General features: G+C 37.7%; 1 protein-coding gene across 4 annotated transcripts in view; it reads left to right on the forward strand.

Annotated features, from left to right (window-relative positions):
- VEZT (vezatin, adherens junctions transmembrane protein) overlaps positions 1-27,145 on the forward strand; it is a 50,270-nt gene that overhangs the window by 8,628 nt on the left and 14,497 nt on the right. The window contains exons 2-7 of one of the 4 annotated variants that reach the window (XM_010561889.1): positions 1,725-1,859; positions 2,771-2,891; positions 9,894-9,983; positions 12,461-12,636; positions 15,410-15,685; positions 20,787-20,936. In XM_010561889.1, coding sequence (XP_010560191.1) covers positions 1,725-1,859; positions 2,771-2,891; positions 9,894-9,983; positions 12,461-12,636; positions 15,410-15,685; positions 20,787-20,936 — 948 coding nt within the window. The remainder of the gene's footprint in view (positions 1-1,724; positions 1,860-2,770; positions 2,892-9,893; positions 9,984-12,460; positions 12,637-15,409; positions 15,686-20,786; positions 20,937-27,145) is intronic. The other 3 variants (XM_010561890.1, XM_010561891.1, XM_010561892.1) reach the window with 3 other exon arrangements.

The raw sequence follows: 27,145 nt of genomic DNA on the forward strand, positions 1-27,145 counted from the left end.
TGGGATGTTGATAAAATTTTTCCGAAGTCAAAATGAATCTCTAACTAGGCTATTTAAGACTAATTGCTGAGAGGTTTTCTTAAAAACAAAGGCTCTTTACATGTTCTGAGTAGAACTGGAGTTAGCATAAATATCCTTTCCATCAAGTCTATCCTAGATACTGCCATATATGTGGTGGTAAACAAAAATAAGAGTTAAATAAATCTAGATATCTGCTGCAGATGACAACAAGAAATTGCAGAAGTCTATATACATAAATATCTAAACATGTAAAAACCCACTCTGTGGTGATCAGAATCCCATACTTTCTCTAAGAAGTTTTGTTAAGAACTTTTTGTAAATTAGTAGTTTTGCCAGCAGCTTAAAAAACTTAGTTGTTTGTGTTTTTTTTTTAATACCTGTGATACTCCTTTGCCAGAAGTGCTAGTACCATCCTCGGAGAGAGCAGAAGCCTTTTTCTAATATGTTTTTCCATTTCTGTAAAACAGTCTGTAGGTACCTAATCAGGTTACACTGAGGCTTTATTTTCTGAAGTTTGAAAAGTGCTCTAGTTTTAAAGTTTGTCTCAGTAGAAGTGGTTCAAAGTATACTCTATTCGATTTTTATAAACTTTAGGAAAACAGTGTCATTAAGTGTTCTGGAGTCACACAATGATATTTTAAAATATATTGCCAAATAGCATAGTTTTTTTATTGAAACCATGTAATATATAAGCTAAGGAACTCTATCAGGTAACCAAGAAAAAATGTTGCTGTGGGAAAAGTTGATTGCTTACATGCTTATTTCTCATGACATTGTTTTGTACGTTGACTGTCTTGCAGCTTCTTTCACTATGGTCAGGATGAAACCTAAGGGAGATATTTAAAGCAAAATTTTGGCTTCTTTGCTATTAACTGTGTTGGTTTTCTTCCTGTTGCATAGAATCACAGAATGGCTTGGGTGGAAGGGACCTTCCAACCCTAGTCAAACCCCACTGCCATGGGCAGGGACACCTTCCACTAGACCAGGTTGCTCAAAGCCCCATCCAACCTGGCCTTGAACACTGCCAGGGATGGGGCAGCCACAACTTCTCTGGGCAACCTCTTCCAGTGCCTCGCCACCCTCACTGTAAAAAAATTCTTCCTTATATCTAAGCTAAATCTACCCTTTTTCAGTTTAAAGCTGTTACGCCTTGTCCTGTCACTACAGGCCTTGATAAAAAGTCTGTCTCCGTCTTTCTTGTAAGCCCCCTTTAATTACTGAAAGGCTGCAATAAGGTCCTCTTGGAGCCTTCTCTTCTCTAGGTTGAACAATTGCAACTCTCTCAGCCTCTCCTCATAGGAGAGGTGTTTCAGCCCTTTCAGATCATTTTTGTGGCCCTCCTCTGGACCTGCTTTAACAGGTCCATGTCTTGGTTGTGCTTGGGACCCCAGATCTGGACGCAGTACTGCAGGGGGGTCTCACGAGAGCAGAGCGGAGGGGCAGAATTACCTCCCTCGACCTGCTGGCCATGCTTCTTGTGATGCAGCCCAGGGTATGATTGGCTTTTTGAGCTGCAAGCGCACATTGCTGGGTCATGTCCAATTTTTCATCCACTGCTATCCCAAAGTTCTTCTCTGCAAGGCTGCTCTCAATCCATTCTTTGCTGGTTATGTGCTTGCTGTATTCAGTTGTGTTCTGTGGGAAACAGGGAATGATTTTTAACATTGTTTTTTTCTCATTTTTGTTTTTTAACTCTCTTTCAGAATTCCCCACTCTACCAATATCTGCAGGATTTGGGACACACAGATTTTGAAGTATGTTCATCTGTGTCACGGAAGGCAGAGCAATGTGCAGCAGTGGAAAGCCAAAAAGAGCGGACTGTGCATGCTGCCCAGAAAGTGAGTGCTCTCCTGTTCCTGAGTATTTATCTTCTCGAAAGAGAACTGCATTACTTCACAAATAGGCAAACATCAGCGGGGTAAAGATGAATCTCTTACTGTATTTAAAAAAAAAAAAGAAAGAAAAAAAGCCAAATAGAAACCCCAACCAGTTTTCATATCTTGTCTGCAAATGTGTTTGGGAACACATATTTGCCAGTATAGTTTGGAGTGTTTCTTTGCACTTATGTAAGCTGGGGAAGCAAGAGACTTTGATAATGAATTTTTTGAGTGTTATAAGTTATCTTATGTACTGGATATTATTATGTTAGCTTAGCATGACATTCTGGGAATAAAACCTGTGATTTTCTGGAACAAAATATTTATAGTTCCTAGCCCTTCTCAGGCATTCAGTTGCTAAATATTGCTTACACTGTGACAAAACATATTAAGAAAGAGGATTTCTGGGAAGTATAAATACAGTAACGAATCTGAATGAGATAGTAGAACTGTGGTTAGGATATGGCAATTTTCTAACTGTAACAGCTGACAAGGATCACCAACTGATTAGCTCAGACTTCTTATATCTCTATCATTCTAAGTAAAGGCTTGTGGGTTTTTTTAAAACATTTTGGTATTAAAATTATGCTTGAGAATTTGGCCATTTAACACCTACTATGGCCTATACATTTTTTGTTTTCCTTATTAAAAATAAATGGTATTTTATTGTTATTGGTAGTGTACAGGCAATGTGACTCAGATGAGGAGCTGTAGCGTGGGTGAGGAAATTCCTCTTTTGAGGCAGCTAAAGTAGGAATCTCTTTGCAACAAGTATATTGAAAATTCAGTAGTTGGCCTGTCTTTTCCATAGCACCTAGATGGAGCATGCCTCTTTCAGAGGCTTTCAGAGCCTACCTCTTTCACTTCCATAGTGGAGAGTTCAATTTTCAGTGGACATGCTCCAACTATGTGCTAAGCCAGGAGGAAAAAGAGGCCTCCATGCAGACTTCTCTGTCCTGGCCATTGCAGGCTGAGGTGGGCGGCACCTCACAGGTAATGACCCAAACCAAGCATTCATGGGTTGATGCGTTGCCTCTGAAGAATTACCATTTCTTTCTCCTCTCTCCCCACCATCTACAGTAGCTTCCAACCTTGTGCACCTTAGGTCATCTGATTCTTGCCTGCTGTGGGTTTTAACCACTCACTAGAGCTCTGTTTTCCTGTTGTTCATTCCTGCTTTATACCTCTTCAGTCATCTTCAAATCAGATGTTCACAACCCCTTTCCTCTTGTTTGTAACCTCTGCTGCTTCCCTGCTCCACAACGTTCCACCCTCCCAATTAGCTGGCAGTGAACTGGGGAGAGCATCCTATTTTTCCCAAACACAGGCAATACGATATGAGTGGCCCTGAGATCTCCAGAAGGTCTCCCTGCAGGTTTTGGTGGGTGGGGGATCGTATGGCAAATGAGGAGAGCTGATGCTTTTCTAAGGATCTTTTCTCAAATAATGCCATCTTGACATGTATCCGCTACTCAGTTCTCAGATGCTTCAAGGAATTAGCCAAGTAATAGTCACAGTTAGTTAGGCTTTATTTCAACAACATTTTTTCGGTTTTGTACGCATCCCTCTTGTTCCTCCTTTGTTTTAGGTCAGAAGTATTTTTTTTCTTGTGGGATTTTTAATCTATTCTGCTCTGTGTAGGATCTTATGTGGGGTAGGATTTGGAAGTGTATGAATTGATGTGGATAACATGCGTCAGTTTTTTTCTTATCTGGGGGAAGAATTTGTGGGTTTTGAAATGCTTGCAATGGTATGGTGTACTTGCAAGGACTGGCATGCACAGTCTTTGAAGTGGAAATTTAGAAGCTGCAGTGTGAAGCTTATTCATCTAGCATTATTCAGAGAAGTGTTGATGGGTCATACTTTCATATAGTGATATTCATTTCAGCCACTCTCTGTATAGGCTGTATAAGCTTCCTCACACACCCAGGAGTCCATTTGAAAAACAGGATAATAAAACATAAAACATTTTGCTTTGGTCTTCAGTCCTGCTGGAGTCTATCTTCATGGGTAGATTGGTCATAGTTTGTGTTTACCTGTTGGGCAGGTGCACTGCACGCTTTGCTTCACAGCCTTGATCCCCAGTTTGTAAGACTTGTAGTCCTATGGAAATGTGCCATGTCTCCCTTCTCTCATGCCCCGCTTTCTGATCAAAGATGACCATGTAGATAAGATGCAGGATGCATATCCATTGAGCGGACCACTAAGTACCACTGTGTGCCCAGCACATGGATTAAACAGAGCCTGTAAAAAATAATCATACTATATTAAGAATCCCTAAGTTTAGTACTGTTCAGCCACGTTCTTGTAGAGTTTACAGCTTTTCAAAGAGTTCAGCAATCATGTAGAAAAAAATTACGAAGGAGCTTCGATACAGAAATCCAGTCTCGTGTGCTGAGGATTTCTGACCCCAAGAAACAGATTAACTAAGGGAAGGAGGAGTAGTGATTCTTGCAGTGTCTCCATGCTTCCTTGGCTGGTTTCTCTAATGTAGGATTTTAAATTTAATGAAGAAATTGATTTCTAGTTATTGTTGATGTGGATAGCTATTGCATTTGCAGTAGTGATTACTTCTATCAGTGGTCACAAAGCAGGGCTGAATTTGATTCAGGGTTTAACTCACAATTTTTTATACTTTAATTTATACTATCTTTAAAAGTATTCATGGAAATATTAGGTCCACTACCCTTACTTTTCAGAATTGTCAGTTGGTATGCACCATAACTCTCAAGAAACCACCTGAAAATATGTTTTCCCTTTAAAGCTATTGGCAGTTTTGTGGTACATTTACATTGAAGATACCTGTTCTGGCTTAGTGCAGGAAGACTTTAATTAAACCACTGTTAATTGAAGATTAGGGTGACATATTTCATTGGCCTACTATCTGTTCATTACTACAAAGTAATGCATGGACTATCGCTTGTTAGCTGGATTATTTTATTTTGTGTAATTACTTTGGTGGAAGTCAGTAAAGCAGTATGATGCTATGTTAATGTGTATCATTTCCACTGAATTTAATACAAAAGTGCTGTGGGGTGAAGAACCTCAAAAGTATTAAGATATACTGCATTTAAAAGCCTCGAGTATTCTGCTCTTTCCCTCTCACTTCCCCTCAAGCATTTTACGCTTAATTTTATTGCGTTGGGAGCAAGTCCTCCAGTTTCGTGTCAGATGTAGAAGTAATTCGTCATGGTTTGCCTTGCAACTTGAAGGCAGTGGGTGTGTGAAAATGGGCTGTCCGTTTCTTACAAATACTAGGATGTCATTCGCATTGTCTCATCTCCGTCTAGACAAGGACACGTAGTGGAAACAAGGAAGAAACCTGTGTGTAATTTCTAGTGATAAAATGCCATAGGTTCTTCCTGCTGCTGTTCTAGTACCAGTTTGGGAACGTTAACACTTTTCTTTTGTAATCTGATATCAGAAAGTCTATTGTTGTCATATGATTTCTGTGTCATTTTGGTAGGGTGTCTCAAAAGGAAAGCAAATGAGGGAGAGGCAGCTAGCCACACATTTAAAGAAGTAGACTGGATTTAGGAGGATCTGAGGTTCTGTTGCAACTTTTTTATGACATACAGGCAAATCATTTACATTCCCATCCAAACATTTCCTCATTTTTACATGAAACTGTTATCACTTCCCTTCTCTCAGCCTTCACTGGCCTAGTCTACTGAAATTATAAAATGTCTGGGAAACAAATGGTTTCTGAGTTCTGAATATGTACCTACTCACAGTCCTAATAGAAAATTATCTTAGTTGCGGCTTAGTGTAATGCAAAATATGATCACAGGGAGTAGATGATGTTCCATGCTCAGTGATGCCTAGTATGTGTGTATCGTTTCCCTTCTGTTCTGAAAAGCAAGTTTACAAATGCCTTAAACACTTTATTAAAATAAAAATAGAAAAGCTGCAGTATTGAGTTGAGATTGTTTACTCCTCTTGTATTCAGTCAGCTAGGAACCCTGTGCAGATACAATCTGTTGACATGTAGCAAGATTTTGGCAAGGCAAAGATCTAGTTTGGGATCTTCAGGGACTGAAAAAACAAATGTGGAAAAAAAAGAGGTTCCTACTGACTGATACAAACATCGCTGTTGTGTCTTGCTGTCCTGCCAAGCAGATCATATGGTTCAGGCTTAACGAAAGGCAGAGGCATCAGTTGAATTTGAAGCACATCTTAAATAGTTCTCTGTGTGTGTGGTTTTGGTGTCTTTTTTTAATCAGAACATGGCCTTAGTGAACATGGAGCTGAAAAGCTGTAAAGGTGCTTCAAGGTTGTGTGCTGAGGGCAGATGAAATGCCAAGCTCCCATCTGAGGGAGTATGGAGATGTGATTTAGCATGGTAATTATAGGTGCAGTGTTCCTGGCTGTACCAATCTCTGGAGAAAGTTACAGCTAAAGTTCTGGTCTCATGATCACTTGATACTCAAAAGCACTGTTTGCAAGAGCTCCTAGACCTGTTTTCTGGAATTAAATCCCATTTGGGTAATTCTGCTTGATCTTTGAGGAATATATTTCTCTCCATTTACATTTTTCCTTTCTCAGTCATTTTCCTAGACTGCTGTGTATACCTGAATGTTTAAATTGATTATACTGTCACACCGTATCCCATCTTAGATGTGATAATATTTTGTTGTGGTTTAACCCCAGCCAGCAACTAAGCACCATGCAGCTGCTTGCTTACTCCTTCCCTCTTGCAGTGGGGTGGGGAGGAGAATCGAAAAAAAGAAGTAAAACTCATGGGTTAAGAATGGTTTAATAACTAAAGTAAAATAAAATATAATAATATTATATTTTAATAATATATATAATTTAATAATAAGATATAATAATAACAACAATAATACTAATAAAAATAATAAGAAGAATTGTAATTAAAAGGAATATAACAAAAAAAAAAAAGAGAGAGAGATAAATAAAACCCAAGAAAAGACAAGTGATGCACAATGCAATTGCTCACCACCTGCTGACCAATGCCCAAGCAGCAATCCGTCCCTCCCAGCCAACTCCCCCCAGTTTATATACTGAGCATGATGTTCTATGGTATGGAATATCCCTTTGGCTGGCTTGGGTCAGCTGTCCTGGCTGTGCTCCCTCCCAGCTTCTTGTGCCCCTGCTTGCTGGCAAAGCATGGGAAACTGAAAAATCCTTAACTTAGGATAAGCGCTGCTTAGCAACAACTAACACATCAGTGTGTTATCAACATTATTCTCACACTAAATCCAAACCACACTGTACCAGCTACAAAGAAGAAAATTAACTCTGTCCCAGCCAGAACCAGGACATATTTCATCACTAGGGCTGGTGCTGGAGGCAGCTGCTGAGGGTTGTGTTGGGGCTAGCCCTCAGTAGCTGTGCAGGTGACCTGATGTGGCAAGGCAGAAGGACCAGTTCTTTGCCTTTGTCTAGGGCTTCCACCCACTTCATGCTAGCTCTGGGTAGCTGGAAGTTATTTAATATGTAGCATTATCTTCTTTCTGAAGTGCACAGAATTGAAAGGTGCAAACGTGAATTATGATATTTTAGATACCTGCTGGTTTGCCATTTCAGGTTCATCCTGTACAAAAGAGAAATAGTCTTTAGAATTTTACTTAGGATACAAACGAATGTACCTAAAATGTGCATGTCCTATGCAATATTTTTTTTAAATGTTAGGAGTTATACATCTTTGTTATTCAGTTTACAGAGTTTGACTGAGTGGTGTTCTAAAGTTGTAAGAAGAATACTCCAGAAGCATTGGCAACATGAGCTGACTTGTGTGTTGATGAAAGTTGTTTTACTTGTCAGTAACACTCCCAATGGGAATGCAAACTGTGAGACACTATTCCAAGGATCTGAATAATCTAATGCGTTACTGTAGTCTACTGGGTCACAGCCCAAGACAGTGGGTTGTCTTGTTTTGTGTTTTCAAGCACTGACATGCCTGTTGAGTGTTTATGCAAGCTCAGATTTTTTATTTTTAAATTAAAACACTGAAAATAAACCAACAGATTATTTATGTAGCACGATAGTATGGTGGTTTTTTCAGTAATTCCACAGTCTAGTCAGCTGATAGCAGTTTAAAATTATCTTTAGTGTAGGTTTAAATGTTCATGATAAAAACCCAAAGGCTTATAAAGGCTAAGGAGTTGAAACTGGTAGGCTCTGAGAGGCGTAATTTTAAATTGGACAATTCATTCTGTACTCTGCTTTCAGAGTACAGAGGAAAGCACTTCTGAATGAAGTATCAGTCTACAACTCAAATGCAGAGCAAGGACCTTTGTTTATTTAATCTCAATTTTCTACAGATTGTAATCGGAAAATTTTGTTTTATTTTGCATCACTTTAGAAGAAACTTGGAGGATAATCTAGTGCTGCAGTTTGTGACACTCTTCCAACTTATGTCAGTGCCCTTGAGCAACATCAAAATACAATCACTTGGATTTATTCCATAGTCTAAGAAGTGTGGGTTACTGGGATAGCTCCTCCTAGTAAGCCATGATGATGTCTGTGTATTGGAAAGAGCTATCATTATGAAAACCCTATTATTGGTTTGTCTCTCCGCTGACCTAAAAACACTTCCTTTTGGCATAGGTCTGCAATTCTAACTGTACACAGAAAGATGAGACATACTTAAAGAAAAACTTGAGTTAGGTTACCTAAATGGATGCCAAAGTTAGTTATTTCAAAAATTGTTGAAGCATAAGGGCTTTAGTGTAACAATTTCTGATGTTACTCAAAGCTGTTCTGCCCTGGCTTGCTGCATCAAACTTGTGTCACATCGCCTTTCAGAGGGCCATCAGGCTGATCACAGGGCTCACTGCAAAGCTCCAAGCTCCTGTTACTTCGTTTTACTCTTCTATGTCCCACCTTATAGTTGGGGGGAAAAAAGGAAAAAAAAAAAAAAAAAAACCAAGAGGGGAAAAGGAAAGGAAAAAAAACAAGAGGGGAAAAAGGAAAGAAAAAAAAACAAGAGGGAGAAACAGAAGCTGCTTTAATGCAGACACCGTTTATACATTAAGCTATTACAATGTTTAGGGGTTTTTTTTATTTTGAAACAGTACACCACAAAATGTAAGTGCTCCACAATTTTTTTTTGGCATACACTTCGTTTGATTGTATTACGTGTCAGCAGTCTGAAGATTAAGAGGTAGGGCCTCAGAATTCATTAAATATATGTAAGTAAATATTTTGAGAAATACTTCCTGTCAGTTCAGTCTGAGGAAAGTAGATATACAGTGTGTGTCAAAAACTCCTTTTTTTTTTTTTCATTGAATGGGTGCAGAGTGAAGCAAAATCATGTATCTATTTAATTTTCTTTCATGTATCATATTTTAGGAAGATACATAAGTAAAATGTGTGATGACTGAGAGGGAGTCCCTCTAATGAGTGGCGTTTGAAGTTACATTTACAGCTGAGATGAAAGTGTGGATTTAGGTTGGATGGGAAGCAGCATGGAGACGAAGTACCTGATAGCACGCACTGGTTGGGACAGAGAGTTTCTGGGACAGTTCCTCTTCTTACAGTCACTCTGTCCCTGTCAACAACTTCTCCTGAGCCTTGTCCTCAAGCTGCGGTGGTCTGCCAAGGAGAGGTTGTTCCTTTCCTGGTCTTTTATTTTTCTTCAGTCCCTGTCAGCCATTTAACTTCACTGCTTTTTTTATCCTCAAGGAAGGAGAAAGTCTTTCATATCGATGCAGTAGCTGCCAACTTGAGATCAAACTAATTCTAGCTATAGTTATTTTTAACAGTACAACATAACAATCCATTATGCTCCAAATAGGTGGGGTTACTGAAAGCTTTATTTCACACTCTTGTGTACGGCCAAACTGACGGGAAGCAGATGTTCCCTTCGAGTACTCTGAAGTTAGGCCAGACACAGTAAGCGAAACTTCCTTACAGGTACTTCGGTCTGAGTTAACAAGAAATGCAGAAATAAAGGAATTGTCTGTTGTTATTTATTTGTTTCTGGCTTTGGTGTGTTTTTTTAATTGGAGTAATTTCTTTTCCCTTCAGCAAGGCATCCTGTCAAAACTAGTTGAGTTCTTTAGAAGTTGGTTTCCTTTTCCACAGTATAAGAAAGATGATGACATACTTCACCGACTGGTAAGTGATGACTTTTTTTTTTTTTCCCCATTTCCTTTCCTAATCCACAAGTCTTTCTCTCCTTTGTACCTCATCCTCTGAGCACCATCTTTGGTCTGTATTGTTGGTTTTGGTTCTAAGAGTTTTACTTATTCTTCAGATAATATTGATTCTGGTTTTCAGAGTCACTGTGCCAGGCAAATTGGGCACCCAAGAATGGGAACAATATCAGTAGCCAGGTTGAAGGTGTTCAAAATGTGGAAGAGAAATTAAAATAAAATGTGTGAGAAATTAAAGAAACTCTTGAAAGCTGAAAGGAGTTAACCTCCAGTGTAGCTGGAGGTGGAAGGCAGTGTGGAAGCGCTGACTGAGAAAGTCCATATGTTGCAGCCTGGCGCCTTGCAGACACAGCTCAAGACAGAAGGCTCTAGAGCTTCATCTGAGTGTTGCTTCACCCTCTGTTTCAGCTTGTTAGTTCAGGCATAGCACAAACGCAGCTGTACTACCCCTGGACCCAACCTGGCCTATTTGTTTCTTCACTGCTCTCCGCAGTGCTTCTGCATTTGGGAAAAGCGAAGCAGATTAAGGCACCTCCATTATAATGCGTCAGAACCGTGTTACACATTAAGAGCAGATGACATCTGTGTAGCAGTCTGGCTGTAAGGAGAGGCAAGAACAGTTCTCTGCACTACTGACGTGCTCTCATCTCAGCAGTTCAGAAGCAGGTTGGATGTCCATCTGCCTCACCAGAAGTTGTATTCTCCCACTCCTGGAGCCTGCAGGAACTTTTAGGGCCCAAGTCAGCCTATGTGGGGTAGACCTGAAGGGTGATAGTTTGAGCCCAGATAGTTAAAAATAGTTTTATGCTGCCTTTACATTTGTTCTCTGCAGTGCCACTTTCTAGCCAGTTCAGTCTCTAGCCTGGGCTTGTCGGAGATCTGCTTTAACTTGCACCCAGCTGCTTCAGGTTCCTAGTCTGGCTTGCAAATGTCACATTATGCAAACTCTTCCAGAATTTAGAAGTTAGAATTTTGATGTATTTTTTCCCTACTATGATGTAGGGATGACGTCTTCAAATGTAGCTTAAAAAAAAAGCATCGAGCAACATGAGAAGTTAGGGGTTTCCATTTCTCAGAGTTCTGCTGAGTCCAACTGCTATCTCTTCTCCCTTATCTCAAGAGGACAAAATTTCCTCTGAAACCTCTCAGTAGTGATCTTTGGTTCTTTTTTTCTTCCTCCCTCTTCCCCTATGAATCAAAGGTATTAACAGCTTTTTTTAGCCTTACTTTCTTGAGATGGAGACACAACCAAAGAATATGGAAAACATGTTTCTCCTGCTGCATGCTACAGTAGAGTACTGAAATGACACAGGATGCATCGGAGGAGGGCAGAGTTTCCTCTTGCGCACAGTCCTGAAACAAATGTTTTCCATTAAAAGTAGAAAGCAAGTTATCTCAAGTGACATAAATGTGTGGAATTAAACTTTTGCCTAGCTATCTTATGGTTTCATAAAGAATCTAATTCTGTCAGTAGCAGAACTGAACAATTTTGTAGTGTGAAATGTCATACTTCTGTTAACAGCTTCTATTAGAGGGTTTTCAGAAGTATTCTCCTTTACCTCCTGTAATCTAGCTAGATGCAGATGCACGTGTTCAGTGTTTGTTGGGTTTTGTTATGACATTCTTGACTTGAAGTGGTTTGTAATTATAGTTTGGTGCAGTATCCAAATTAAAATTTATGGGGGCTTCTCTGATGGATATATTTGTCTTCAAGAGCTGTGTATTTGTCTTGAAGAGCTATAGTTGTAGGGGAAAAAATAGGAAATGCTTATCATGGCATCAAATCCACAAGTAAGTAACTCCCTGAAGTTTGCCTGGAGTTTAGCAAGTGAGGGCTTCAGAGTCCCATGCTGTTCCATGTTTGGATCAAGTTCTGTTGGGAAAGAAAGGCACAGAATCCTGCAGGAGAGGACTTCACTGCCTTGGCTTGGGGCTTGAGTCCAGTGCATTGACCCTACTGTTATTAAGTGTCCACAGGTGACTTTTTGTTGGCTAGTTTGTAATCTCTCTCTCTTTCTAATTTTTTTTTTGTTAATGATGTAAATTATGTCATGACATTAAAAAACCCCAAAGCGTTTGCTATTTTATTAATGATCTTCTAATAGATATAGTACCTCTCTGATTCTTACGCAAATATATTGGCATAATCTGTGGCATGTTTCCAGGTATTGTTACTATCTAGGTCAGATCACAAAGTCAGTGCAATGCATCGTGCAAGTCTGAACTGTTAGGTAGTATGTTAGTTTTTAAAGTTAAGCAACTTTAATAAAAATGAAGTAGCTACTTGTGATATATCTGAAACATTCCTGTAGTCTTTGGGAACAGATTGTTAGCAAAGTGTAGAGTGTCTGGATGTTTTCCTTGTTCTGCTAACTCAATTTTAAGAATTTGCATATTCTTTACTAATGCCTGTTTTTTCTGCTGCCCATTTGTGGTAAGGATGTTGGATTTCGATTTGACACGCTCCGTACCATCCTGCAACAGGAAGTTCTGCTGCAGGAGGATGTGGAACTGATTGAGTTCCTTGACCCCAGTATCCTGTCTGCAGGGCAGTGTAAGCAACAGGAAAACGGACAGCTTCCAACGCTACGCTCCCTAGCAACTCCTAATATTTGGTATTGTACAGAGAATATCTACCACTATATTCACTGAGAAACAAGCAAAAAATATATTGTGTGTTCTTAATATAAAATACAGAAATAAACTAACTACTTTTTTTTCTCAGGTCTTTGAGTCTTTGGTCCACTAGTCCCCAGATTTTTATATAAGCGTGTTTTTTCCCTTGGGTGTTTTATTGAAAGCGTGAGTTTTAATCTGAGATAGCTACATGAACATGAATGCGATACTTCCAAAGCCTAATATATGCTATAAGGAAGAACTAACATGGTTGATTAATTCATTAATTTCTAAAGCTCTACAATGGTGATTTTGATAAATGTGAAGGCTGAATTGAAAAGTGTTTTCTTTGCTGTAGCCTTCATAAAAATATGTTTGGGGGGGTGCCGTTAATTTTCAGATGTAGAGTACCAGACGAACAGACTAAGGAATATTTAAGTAAGATGCATTCAAGTCAGCAGAGGCTCGTGAAATTCACCCTAGAATACGGAAGGAGCTAGCTGCAGCAGTGTCTGAACAGCTACTACCTGTATTTGAAAAATAACAAGGATGGTGGGTATTCTGATAGAGTGACTTGCTCAGAAATGGACAGGAGTCAGTAGATAAAAATATCTCATAGCACAGCCCAGTGCTATGTTTTCATACATATGTTAGGAAAGTAGATAAAATTATTATAAAGCCACAGCAGGTTAAAAAACCCAACTGTTTAATTTGTAGTATGTCGTTGATGCTCTCTGTCCAACAAGAGAACTTTTGAACCAGATTTTTCCAGTGGTTTGTCCTGGTCCTAGCACTATTCATTGTTTCTTTAATTATTCAGGTGATAAAGTACACTTAGAAAATTTGTAAATATTGCTCAGCTTACAGATGACATCAAGTTTGTAAGTGTTTTGGCAGAATGGAGTTCAAAAGTAGCCTGGAGAAATATCTTGAACTCAATAGAAAAGTCAATAAAGACAAAAGTCTAATGATACCCTTGGGAAGGAAAAATCAAATTAACAAACATGAAATGGTGAATAATTGGGTAGGGAGTACTACTTCAGAAAAGGATCTGCACATCATTGCAGAGCATAAATTGAATGCATCAGCAAATTATTCAAAAAATGGCAAATCTCATCCTGGTGTCCTTGTTATATGCAGGACATGGGGGTTTACTTTTCTGTCTGTTTTCCTAAGCCTTGTGTTAGACTACAGCGTCTCGTTTTGGATGCCACTCCTGGAGAGGCATAGGTAATTTAGAGACAGTCCAGAACAGAACAAGAAGAATAATGAGTTTAGAAAATGTAATCTTTTGAAAACATTAGCGTGTGCTAGGATTATTTGGCCAAAATGGAGAAAATTGAGGTGGGATGGAACAGTGTTACGATATGTAGAAGGTAGTTAATAAGAAGGTGGTGATCAGTTGTCGTTTATTCTGTTCAGAAAAGGGAAAGATGCGAGGAAAAATGATGTGATTAATTTGCCAAGGATTAAGATTGGACTTAGGGGAAATCTTTTGAACTCTAAGGATACTTATGAGTTGGAATAGCTACCTGGGTGGGTTGTGGAGTCTCCATTTTCTTCTTCAGTCCATCTGTGATGATCTGGATTAACCTGAAACTGAAAATGGACAAAGTGAGCTCTTAAATCCCTTCCAGTCTTTCCTTGTTGTGATTAATTTTTTGTGTGTGTGATTTTATTTTTTTTTAATGTACCAAGGAAGTTATAGCCTGTGTGTCTGTCCTTTTTAAATTTAATTACACATCTGGAATATTTTAACCCTGGACCTTTACTGAAACCTATCAGTAGCCCTGAAGAGTTAACACTTGTATAGCTTGTTGAAATATGACCACAAAACTGTCCAGAAAATAGAAACCCAGAGATCATGTCTTATTTTAGAAATGGGAAAATATTCCTTGTATATACTTCCAAAACTAAATACAGGATACGCAGCTTTAAGGGGTGAAGAAAGTGAATACTTTACTTTCCAAAAATTCTGAAAAAGTTGTTATGCACCCTGAAGCCCATATCCCATCCATCTCTGTGAAGACTGTCATAATTTTACAAAACTGCAACTGTAATACTATATATGAAACACAGTGTATTTTCTAGCAGTTACTTATTTTTGTTGAATTTTTCTAGTTGAAAATAACAGCTTTATGAAGTTTTTAAAATGTCCTTGAGAAATAATTGAACTGAGATACTAGTAACTCTGTTCTTTAAGGATTTTCAAAAGCTGCCAAATTATTTAAAATGATTATTCAAGCCATCTTTATAAAAATGTGTTAAAAACTAGTGGTGTGTTGGTGTCCAAGTTAAATGAGTCAGACTCTGGAAAAAATAAAGCTGGCATTACTTGAGGGTTTTGTTACCAAAAGAAACATGCCCTTCCCTACTGTACTCTTGAACCTGGAAGTACAGATATTCCAGTTCCTACCCACCCTGGCTTATAGTGCTGAGTAGTCAGCTTTTTTCTTTTTCTGTTTTCTTTTTTTTTTAAGTCATATGTGTAAGAGAAACTGACCTTTCAAAGTGGTATATTATTCTTCTACTGATGCCATAAAAAAGCCAGAGAAATGTTCCCTTAATGTATACCAACCAAGTAATATCATGTACATGTATATCTAAATCTGCCGCTAGGAGTAGGTTTTGGTGTTTACAGCTCCCTTCAGGACCTACATAAAAGCCCTGTAATAAAATGTCATAATCCCAAAATGTAGCCAAAAGCTTCATGATTTTCCCACTTGTTTGACCTCAGGAATCTGTGGTTGATGATACTTTCTCTGTTTGCAGGGATGTCTCGCTGTTTCTTGCCTTTGTAAGTGCACTGCTTATGCTTCCTTCATGGTGGAAGGAATCATTGTGGCTGCTGTGGGGACTAGTTCTGCTTGTCTATGCAGTCTTTCGAGTGTGGGGCACATGGAGGACAGCCAAGCTGCAAATGTCCCTGCGAAAATACTGTATCCAGCTGGAAGAAACAGTGGCGAATAGCCGAGCTTTTACTAATCTCGTGAGGAAAGCTCTACGACTCATTCAAGAGACTGAAGTAATTTCCAGAGGATTTACCCTGTGAGTCTATATTTCACTTTATTTAATACACAGATCCATCCAAGCCAGATGTCTTCTAAAATTGTCTTGTTACACTGTCTCCCATACTGAAAAACATAATACTTAAAGCTTTTAATTTACACAAAATAGTATAATTACCATTCATACTAAAAGTATGAATTCTAACAACTCAGTATTAAAACCCTGCACCCTGAAGGAGAATCAAGTCTCACAAAACTCCTATGCCTTTGAAATCTCCTGCTCTGCTAGCAATGAAATACATGAAGAAATGGATTTTGAAACAATTTAGTTAACTGTTTTGGAGAGTCATTTGGAGGGTTGTTTGTTTGAGGGGGTTTTGTATCTTATATTACCAAATCTATGTAAATAAACTGACCTGCAAGTAAACATTCATGTTTAGAAAACAAGGTGACATGAAAACCTTTCTATTTTTATTTAACAAATAACAGTCTGAAGTAATGAGAACACAGCAATCAGCAAAGACCATCAAAGGTCATTTCCCACCTCAAAAAAAGTTTACATTACTCTTTTATCTTGCATACAATTGTTGAGATGTTTAGATTCTTAAATTATTTAGTGCTGAATTTGCCACTTGTCCACTTAAGGGATGTGAAAGTGTTCCTGGTTATTTAGCTCTTGTAGCTATTTGGTAACTTTTGCTTATTTGCTATGTGAAAGGACATTAGAACATGTTCAGTGTACACAATGATCCCAAAGCCAACAGGCCTGCTTCTGTGCACTCTCATTGCCATGTATGCTTTTCCTTGTAACAGCCTATGGTTAGATATGTACCTGTGCCAGTTAGACTTAAGGTTAAAGGAGGTTGGAAACACCAACAGCTAAAATCCAGTTGACTTCTTTCTAAAAACAATAAAAAATTTCCTGGTGTGCACCAAGAAATTGTTTGTTCATGCCACACCAACTATTCTGTGCTGAGGCACATGTCTTTACATGCAAGCTTGAAACTGTAGACTTAACATTTTGAATTAATTTTCTAGCTTAAGATACCTTCAGTATGCTTCATTGAAGAAATGTTTCATTCTCCCTTTGGAATGCATAAGCATGTCTTCAGTCTGCCTAGCTATGTGTTTTGTTTTGGTTTGATTTTTTGCTGAAGAAGCATATAGTTAAGCAATAGGCAGTCTTATCTTTGCAAACGGGTTCTTAGAAGAAATTATTGTTAGGGCTTGTCCAAATTACAGATGAGAAAAACATTTAGATTTTTTCTAAGTTTAAGCAAATGAACTTGTGGTCAATGTCTAAATTGCTTGTGCTTGTTCTTTTACTACATATCTTAGATAACAGATTAACAAAAAACAGACTGGTCTTTAAGCTGATGGTTGATCTAATAGTCTCTTTACTTAAAACTTTGGCAAGCTTTTCAAAAGACTTTGGAGTATGGATGGAGTGGGAGAAGTCTGACTGTGCCAGCATCCTCATTGGAACAGTTGTCCAGTATGAAGAAGTCAGTGCTGTATGGGTTTTGGTTTGGTTTAGCCTGGAGGAAGTTCTAACTCCAGAGTGTCTTCTTCTGCATCCACATATGCAAGACATGCTTGAAATTCCGACAATGAAATTCTTTGCTTGAGATAGTGCTTCCTGTATGATCCAAAAACCTAGCTACCACTACCCCTTTTTTCTTCCAGAATTTTGCTGCAATAAACCTTAGCAGAGCAAAGCTTAGTATGTTCTCCTGTAGTAACCTTGCTGAAGTCTTAATGCTTGTTCAGAAAGAGTCACATGGCAATAGAAATGGTTGCATCTGAAAAGTTAATTAGTATCTTCTTGTGTCATTTTACATCCTAGAAGGAATGGGATTTCAACCAGGTAGCAAAGCACCTGGTAGCACAGTTCAATGATATGTATGCTGCTGTTTTAATATGCTGGTAGATCAGCATAGTTTGGACTGTGCATTAACTGTGTTGTGAATGGAAAGATGCTGAAGCTGACATTTAAATAGTACTGAGTTCAGATTTTGACTAGCTGTACTTAGCTAAAGTCTGATATGGCAAGCCCACGTCTATAGTTTTGGCCTGAAGTTCCTTGCATTCCACTGCTGGTTTTTCTCCCCATTGCACCATCCATTGCTATGTTCTCATAGGTTACTTTATATATGCTTTGAAATATCTATGGCTTTGATTTATTCTACCCTATTTGCCCCTTGTTAATTGATGTTTGACTATCTCTGTAAATGTTAAATTATTCTTGATGAGGTTTTGGTCAGTTGTCTGCTGGTTCACTGGTTTACTACTGCGTGGCAGTGACTGCCATATGCTTAACCAATCCAAACATCGTTTTGCCTTCATTCCTTTCCCACCCAAAAAAACCCACAGCAGCCACTTAGAAAAGGAACTAAAAACCTGTCAGGCCTCTCTTATATTAGCTGCTCTCAAAGGCAACTGGATATTCTGATTTCAGCATGGTCTTCAGAAGTGATTAACGCTGCTGTTGGCATTTCAGGTATGTCTGCATGGTACAAGCTCTGTGATGCAGATATGGCCAAGACCTCACCAGGGTAATTTGGATTACAGAAATTGTGTAGCCAAGGAAGGGCAGTGCTCTACTCTGGCAGAATGGCAGTATTTCTGTCTAATTGCTTCATTTGCAATTAGGCAAATGAAGCCTGATCACAGGTTGCAGCCTGGAATTTCTGATGTGTAATGAGAGCATGTCCATTGTCTTGCACATTATAAAATGAAAACTGTAGGAATACATAATGAAAGGCTGCAGCAATAAGCAGCAAGTAGTTATTTCCTTGTCTTTCACTCAGATAATTAGCTTTTCTCCAAAATGCTCCCTTTCTAGTATATTTTAAACTAGAATCAAGCTCTATGAGCACATATTGGTGTATATAGCATCTTTACAGCTGCTTTTATGTTGGAGTGCAGTAATAGGATTTCATTAATGTGTCTGTACAAGTTTGTTAAAAGTTGAAAGCCTATTTAAAATTTGGCTTGTGAGATTAAGAGAGAAATAAGTCACTGTTCTTTACAAGTAAAATGGGTTTGGAGCAGTAGGAAAGAGGAAATTCACCCTTAACCTTATTTTCTTCTTGCTATTTGTGGCTGATACACCAAGCTGCTAACATTTTATAAGTCCAATTAAAATACATAGAAGATAAATGGAATATTAGGAAATTAGGGATATGGCACGTCTGGCACATAGACATTTATAGCAAGTTATACTAATTTAAGATTACTGGAATAGAGAAGAATTATTTTATAAAAAACACTGAAATAAACCTTCCCAGAAGGAAACCAAATTGTTTTGCTGAATACTGGTGATACGTGCTATGCATGAGTTGTGCTATATTTGTTAGGTATAGGAGCTGGAAATGCTTACATTGCTGTAACAGAACATAGATCTTTTTCTCTTTTTTACGGTAGAAAAATTTTGCTCCTTTTCTTTGAGCCTGCTTCTGACAATTCACCCAGGGCTTGAGTCTACAAACTGATGCGAGAGTTCATCCATAAACACCTCCAGTTGTTACCTTCAAAATCTAGGGAAACGTTAGAGATTGGCATGTACTCCATTACATGCTGTGTTCCCTAGTGAAACGTATGGCAAGACTAGCATTTTAAATTTACGTTCAGAAATTGAATTTAACACAGTTTGGTTTAATTTTATTCAGATTCTAAAGTACTTTATGAGATGTGATATAAACCATTTTAATATCACTCACATAATTTAATATGGTACACAGATATTTTAATGTGGTATTTCAGCTAGTGTATTCAATATACTGCAGTATTTGGCATGAATCTCCTTGTGTTAATCATATTTAACATACTGACATGGGTCCAGCCTTGCTCACGGGGTGGGCTGCGTCACTTTTCATATTTGACAGTGAAGGCACTAAGCTATTCCCCTTCCTCCTCGATGTGCAGCATGGTCCAGCTAAGCACATGCAGTAGAACTGACGTTTTTCCAGCAGGGTCAGATCTGCTGGCTTAGTCAGCTCTTCAGTCAGATGGGCTACAGAAATAGTTACCAATGCAGCAACCCACCTCAGTCTTGCCAGGTACCCTGTATGCTTTTCCTTTTTAAGTGACCGTGGACATAAAATCACCTCCTCACTGTGCCCTGGGAAGGGTGAGAGCAGAAGCAGGCTTCCAGTCCCCAAACAATTCATCAGAATTCATCATCTTGTTGCCCACACTATGCCCATTCCTGAGTTGATTCTAGTAAAAACGGTCCCAGCAAGTGGAGTGCACCTAGGCTATTTTCAGTGTCTCAGTCATAGGTTTGGCATCAGACTGTATATGAATAGATATAACTGGTTATTAATCTTTTTTTCCTTTTCTACAGCTTAATGTTACACAGACATATTTAACATTCACTCAGTTCACAATTCAGTTTATTTCCAGATGAGGCAATTTCTTACAGTTCTAAAGCCATTATGAAGTATACTCTAATAGGCAAATGGCACAGTTTCTTTTAAATGGTATAGTCACCTGAATATGTGGACACCAAAATACATTTTCAAATATGCTTGTATAGTTGCTTACATTTCATGTGTTTACCTGTCAGACTCCCACAAACACAGCTGTCATTCATTGCATGATGATAAAATCTATGTCACCACTCAAATAATATTTCTGTTGACCTAGAGAAGATTCTGCATGGAGAAGGGTGAAAGAATATAGTGTTTTGCATGAAAACCAATATGTAATAGCACATTTTTTCTGCAAAAATTCTTTAAAGAACAAATTTGCATATAAAGAGATATATGTTAAGTATCTGTGTGTTGAAACTTCCAAAGCTTACAGTGGGCTTGTTATAGTTTTTTATCAGAGATAATGTTATGACCTGCCTACCCTTAGTGTGTCATTTTGGAAAACTGTGGAGAAAACAGATGTCCTCAGGAGTTTTGCCATGGCTTAGATGAGAATAGAATCAGGCTGTCTACTGAGGAATCCTGGCTGCTTATCTGAAATTTTGATTAAATATATCATTGATATGACGGATCTCTTGTTTTGCTCTCATCATTACTGAGTGGTTTGAAAAAGTTTTCTAACTAATGGAATAAGAAAACTGATGTACTGTCTTTTAAAAATACTTTAGGACATCTGTACAGTTGTATCACATTTTACTTTTCAAGTTTGCTTGACAGGGTCAGTGCCGCTTGCCCATTTAATAAAGCTGGACAGCATCCTAGTCAACATCTTATTGGTCTCCGGAAAGCCGTTTATCGATCTGTCAGAGCCAACTTTCGAGCTTCAAGACTGGCTACTCTATACATGCTGAAAAAATATCCTTTTTGTAAAAACCCACAGGTTCAGATATTCCATGTTACCTACTTGTAATTGGGCCAATGTTTAGAGTTAGTACTTCTAGAAACATACATAGAGTTAGTATATCCAGAAACATACATATCTAAAAAAGATAAAGAAAAGGCAACATACTAAATTTGGGCTTATGCTTGGTTTGGAACATTTTTAAAGTTTTTGTCTTTTTGTGCACTGTGCAGCGTGAGGTAAGATTCTGTGCAGTGAAAACATTGTGCCAGTTACTGACACCCATGCCTTTCGTGTAAGTACTGGTAATGTGTTTCAGAGTCCTCAGGATTTTGTTTTATAATTCCTCTTAGCCATCTTTTTCCCTTGCACCAAAATACCCTTTTCTCTGAACAATATGGCCTTTCACTCGACATCCCCGTGTTCAAAGCTAACTTGTTTTCCTGTTTCAGACAAACTAGGTGAAACTCTGATTACATTAATTAGCCAAAATGCACATTTAAGAGCAAGGAGTTTCTACTCTGAATCAAAGCAGAACACTTTGTTCAGATTCCATTTTGTGAAGTGTCATCTGTATTTCTTCGGTGAATTGTATACTTTCTTTAATGACATGAGCATTTCAAGGGTTTTTTCTATGTTTACTGTACTTACTGCACTATATAGGAAATAACAATGTCTTCACCCTGTTTTATAGCAAAAAATAAAATAGATATGTTCCTGATCTGAAAAAACACATGCAGGGAAACAAAAGCTGGTGGTGATGCGAGTGTTGGAAATCGGACATGACAAATTACTTGTTTTGTCTTCCTGGAACATATTTGACTAATATATCTTGCCTGGCAAATGGATGGATATATTGAGTGACAGCGTGTATACGCACAGAGGCACACACAAAGCTACAAGTGCATACATTCACTTTGAAGGAAATGAGTATTTCTTTGCAAAATAGTCAGTTGTGTAGGGATAGGCATCCTCATTCTGGGCTCAAGACTTCACTCTTAGCTCTGAGGAATAAGGTGTATTTGCTATGTAAAAGAAAGAAAAAAAATAATCTGACTGGTTCAGACACATTGATAAGAGCAACTGATACCTAGCTTGGAAATAATCAAGAGTCACTTATAAGAACATGGGAAGAGAGATCTGAAAATAGGATCAGATAACATTGCCTTCCCAAATATCCTCCAGCATAAAGAAAGTCAGTCCAGCAGTGGTTATGACAGGTATGTAGATTGTTGCTGTGGCTGGGGAAGTTACAGATTCAAGGAATACTGGTGTGTATTAGACTGTCCACTAGTTTTGTAACTACTAAACTTAAGGAGTGGCTCTTAAATTAAGGAATGGGAAAGAAGAAACTTTTGTTACTTTGGATAATTTGACATTTATATCTGTCTTTGAAAAATTTTTAAGATGGAAGTTCCATTATACCAAATTATCATGCAGATATCACAGTAGTAAGTGCCAGCAGAAATAAATGGCCAAAAATATATTGAAGTTGCATGTATATAGATAGGTTCTTGACAAATGGGAAGAGAAACATTATATTTGTGCAGAACGTAGTGGCAAAAACAGTGGCAGTGTGTGCGCTGAGATGCAGGGTGGGCCAATTCTGCAGTGCATGAAAACTGAAAGTAAGGAATTTAAATGTAAGGAGGGTAAGTAAAGGTTCCCTCCTCCCCACCAGGATAATTAAGAGCAGCTTTAAGGTAGTTCCAAGTTGCCTTATTTTGAATTTTTCCCTGCGCATCATGAATGCCTGAAAATGTTATGTGTATTACATGGGTATTGATGGCAAGGAGCATCTTTCAGATAGATTCCAGTGCCTTGTGCAATTAAATAGTACTCTTATGCTGGAGGGGGCAAAGATTCCTTCATGTCGAAAGCATTCACAGCTGCCACTTGTGACAACTTTAATGCCCTTGTCCGTCATCAAATTGCTAACACAAATCTGGCCTACAGCAAGGAGAAGGAGGAACTGGAGAGATTAAATAAAGGAGTAAGGTGATAAATTGAAGGAAAGGAATGTTGATAAATTAAAGGAAAGGAACTTCCATCCAAAGTCTCGAAATGAGATCCTAATTCTGATTTTTACAGTTCTTTTTAGTAAGTTCTGCTTTGCACAAAATCAGAAGATATTCTCGACTTTAACTCCTCTAGGTTATTTGAGTATGAATTAACAAATTGCTATTTGAAATTTGCTTTTTCTGAGCATTGTGAGAGACATGAATCCAGTAGCACTATTAGTGATTTACACTGGCAACAGCAAAACAAAATGTTTTTATTAGAGAAAAAGATATTAGAGAAACATTCCAAATATTTAAAATTTGGATTAATATTACAAAATTACATAAAAGAACCCCAAAACCTATCTTCCCTGGTTAGTCATAATACTATTTAAATAAACATTTTTTGTTTTACTGGATATTGCCTTCTATTTTTGTTTCAGAGCAGATGTATCTCTGTATTTAGGCAAGTGAAAAACTGAATTATTTATGCTTGGAACAATTTTCAATAGAAATTTAATATGTGAAACACCTCCTAGTCTCAAGGGCAACAAAAATTGAATCTTCCCAGCTGATATACTAAAGATCAAATCTTAGTTCCATTTTAACTGATGGCTGATCATTCTTTAGGGCAATTTTTCTCTTTAAAGAATAAGGAAGTATTAATTTCTTAAGAGTGTGAGCAAATACATAGGACGGGCACTGCTTTGAACGACAGAGCGTACATTTCATGGAAACATTTATGTGCAGGTATAAATGGGAAATAAAATTCCATATTACAATTTGCTTTCCTTGGTTGACGGTATTCAGTTGATACTGCAATGTGGGCATGATACTTGTCATTCAACAACAGTGGTGAGCCTTTGACTCCAGAGATCCATTCTGTGTGATGTCCAGTTATCAAAATAAGGTCCTAGTCTGTGACTGGGCCTTCTGAGTGGTATACAGGCATACAAAAGGATGATAATGTGAAGTATGTCCTATTTTCCTTCATCCTTGTGTTTCTTACAATAATCCTGGAAATCTGAGATGGAAGTTTATAATGCAGTGAAGATGATTGTTGCCTTAAGGCTATGGTAACCATGTCTTGAACTGAGGCATGTCTATTATTAGATATAATGGTTCAAGTATTGTAGAAAATGGTATTAAATTTACTAATGTTGTAAAAGGTATACTTCAAGTTTTCATTTAAAATGTTCTTATATATTCAGAACTTAGTAGAAATATCTGTAGCTGAATTATTTCTCAAGCTTACTATATCAGAATATCCCTTTCAAAAATAATTTGCAACAAGATCAATTTGCTCATTTATGGCTTAATAAGGACTGATAAATGCATATTTTCAAAGTAGAGAAAATTACGTGTGCTTAACAAAATCAGCCAAACAGCCTCTTGGAGGAACTGTTTTCTAAGACAGGTTGCATTTATGTAATGTTAAGTCAAAAAAGTGTTCAGAAATAAGCAAAATCTATTTCAATGGGTTATTTTTTCCCAGAAAAAGTAGTTTCAGTGAATGATGTTGTACAGACATATGTTTGAGCTAAATTCTAGTGTGAATTTTCATACTTAGATTGTTTTAAATCTAGACCTTTAAAACTATACAGTAAAATAGAAAATATTTTATTTTAAAAACATTTATAGATTTGTATCTCATTTTGTCAACAAATGCAAACTGCAAAACCTTTTGTTGCTTTATTTTACACTGCCTTGAGATATTTTTTTGTTAGCAATCTTAAGTAGGTTGCTAAACATATACTTTAATGTATTCGATTCTTTCTGAGATAAGTATCAAATTCATACTTTGACTTAGTAAGACTAATCCTGTTGGAAGCCAAAGGGAAGCTGCTTTGAACTTAAGCCACTTGCTTTGTGTTATAACTTCAAGAGAGGCAAGGAGGAAAATATAATTTGAGGGGCTGAGCTGATAACTGTTGGGCTGAGTCTTAAAAATTGGCTAATCTAAGTATTTTAATTGTAGACATAAATGAGTGAATAAGTAAAAATGAATTAGTAAAAACATCTTAAATGTTAAGGGTTATATTGATCTGTGCTAATGCATTAAGTGTAGATTTTATAGCCATCAGTATTATTTCTCCTACCAAAATACCTGCAGCAAATTATGCTTTTATGTTAATGTATATCTCAAATGTGTTAGAGGGAGATCTGTCTGATGAACCTGTTACAGATAATTACAAATCTTAATTCACATTTTTATTCATGGCAATAAAAATTGCATAAACTTGATATGTTAATCATTACTTGCTTCAATAAAACTAGAAGTTTAGCAATATTTGCTTGTGGCTAGTGTGCCCTCTTTTAGACAGCTGCCTTCAGTGAGTAGAATAAATTAATACTGTCCTAATTAAAATTTGTTCCCATGTAATATAGAAAAAATGTACAATTATACTTTAGCCTTATACCAGGTGTTTGTATCAAACTTGGTGGACGAGTAACTTAATGAGATGGAACATCATATTCCTTACATTTTATGTGAAGGGACAGTTGGGTTCCTGCAGAAAGAATTCAGCATTTTCTCATGCTGTTCTTATTCTGATTTGTTCATATTGACAAGAGTACATCACTCAAAATCACAGAAGAAAATGTTAGAAGGGAGAAAAGAGAAGAGTATTTCTCTTTTAACCTGGAAGATAAGGGTATAGCAGGATGCAATGGCTGAAAGCTTAAACTAGAAATTAGACATTTTGGGTTAAGTATTTACAGGATGTTGTGCAGACCAGTCACTACTAGTTCAACAAATATCTGCACTATATATACTCCACTGAATTGTGTAATAACTCAGGCAATACTTCAGTCAGCATGCTAGTTGCTTAATATTTTTATACGTAAGAGTCTTGTGGGTTCTGTAGCATGGGAGTCTATGGTTTATTCACTGATATAATTATATGCAAGCTGGATGGAGGAGATTTTGTAGCTTATGTTACTGGATGACGTTAATAGTCTCATCCTCAGATGGTGCAAGATGGTGTGATACTCCGTTTCCATTGAACGGTATGGATAGGTAGGACCTGGGCATTGGACCATATAAACTGAAAAAACTTTAATTTTGTTGTAAGGTGTCATTCTTTGATGGCAAGGCATAAGTAGTGTTATAAAGACAGCCATTGGATAGCAGTATTTTAAATTGAATGATATCTTACCCCATTAAGGTAGAATGGATATAAAATGCATTCTATGTCTTTGAGGTGCACTGAGCACAGGGAAACTTGCAAATTTCCTCTAGTAAATCTAGTAGAAAATTGTTCCTTCTCCTCTGTAAAAATTTAGTTATTGCATCATGAAATGTTAGAAAAACACATACCTTTTAACTTGGGAAAGAGAAAACTCACGCAAGAAGACAGTAAGCTAAACAAAAAGTAGTACTGTCTTTGGGTCATAAAAGCCTAAATCAGAAATCCAATGCTGGGAGGTCTGATTAAAGATACTTGGGCATTTTTTGGTGCAGTGTTTCTTCCTTGACCAGCCAGTTATCACATGCTTAGCTCATCCCTGCCCACCTGGTGAGCAGGTGAGAACTTTATAAAAGAGCAGCTTGGATTTCTCGGGGATATTGTGAGGCCCTCCTGTTAGATCTTTAGATGGGAATGTGCTTTTGGAGAGCAAAGTATGAATATTAAATTGTTATGTACAGGAGTGCATTAATGTTCTTGCTTTTCTATAGGTAAATAAGATCGGCCTCCTGACAGAGGTTAGACGTTCACTATACAGGTATTTCATTCTGGATTTAACAGGTTATTATTAAGTAGCTTTGCCTTCTTTTCTTCTAAGCTAATAAGGAATGTAAGTTAAACAGATGAATGAAGTATTTTCACAAAGACACAGAAAAATTTAACTAACCTAAGGTTAGTTACTGTATTTTGGCTTTAACAGAAAACATTAGCACTAAAAATACTTGCATTTTAGAGCAAAGCGCATGAAGGAGGTGTGTTTGTGTATATGTTGGTGCGTATGTGTTTAAACTTTCTAAAGGTTTAGTCCTTAGGAAGCTAATGGGGGCATGGGATCAGTTCTCTGCTTTCATCTAGCACCTAGAAATGGGAGTGGGAAGGCTACAATAGAGGAGGGCAAGGCAGGAGATGCGGGAGTCCACTGGGAATCCCTAGCTGAGACATAATATCAGTAAGTGGCTCCTTTGGTCAAACTACATATTTGGGAGGTTCCCTAGAAATTTTTTTTTAGCATGACTTCGAAATTCACATGTGTCC

This window comes from Haliaeetus leucocephalus, unplaced genomic scaffold (genome assembly GCF_000737465.1).
Source record: "Haliaeetus leucocephalus isolate CR32 unplaced genomic scaffold, Haliaeetus_leucocephalus-4.0 Scaffold151, whole genome shotgun sequence".
Classification (NCBI taxonomy): Eukaryota; Metazoa; Chordata; class Aves; order Accipitriformes; family Accipitridae; genus Haliaeetus; species Haliaeetus leucocephalus.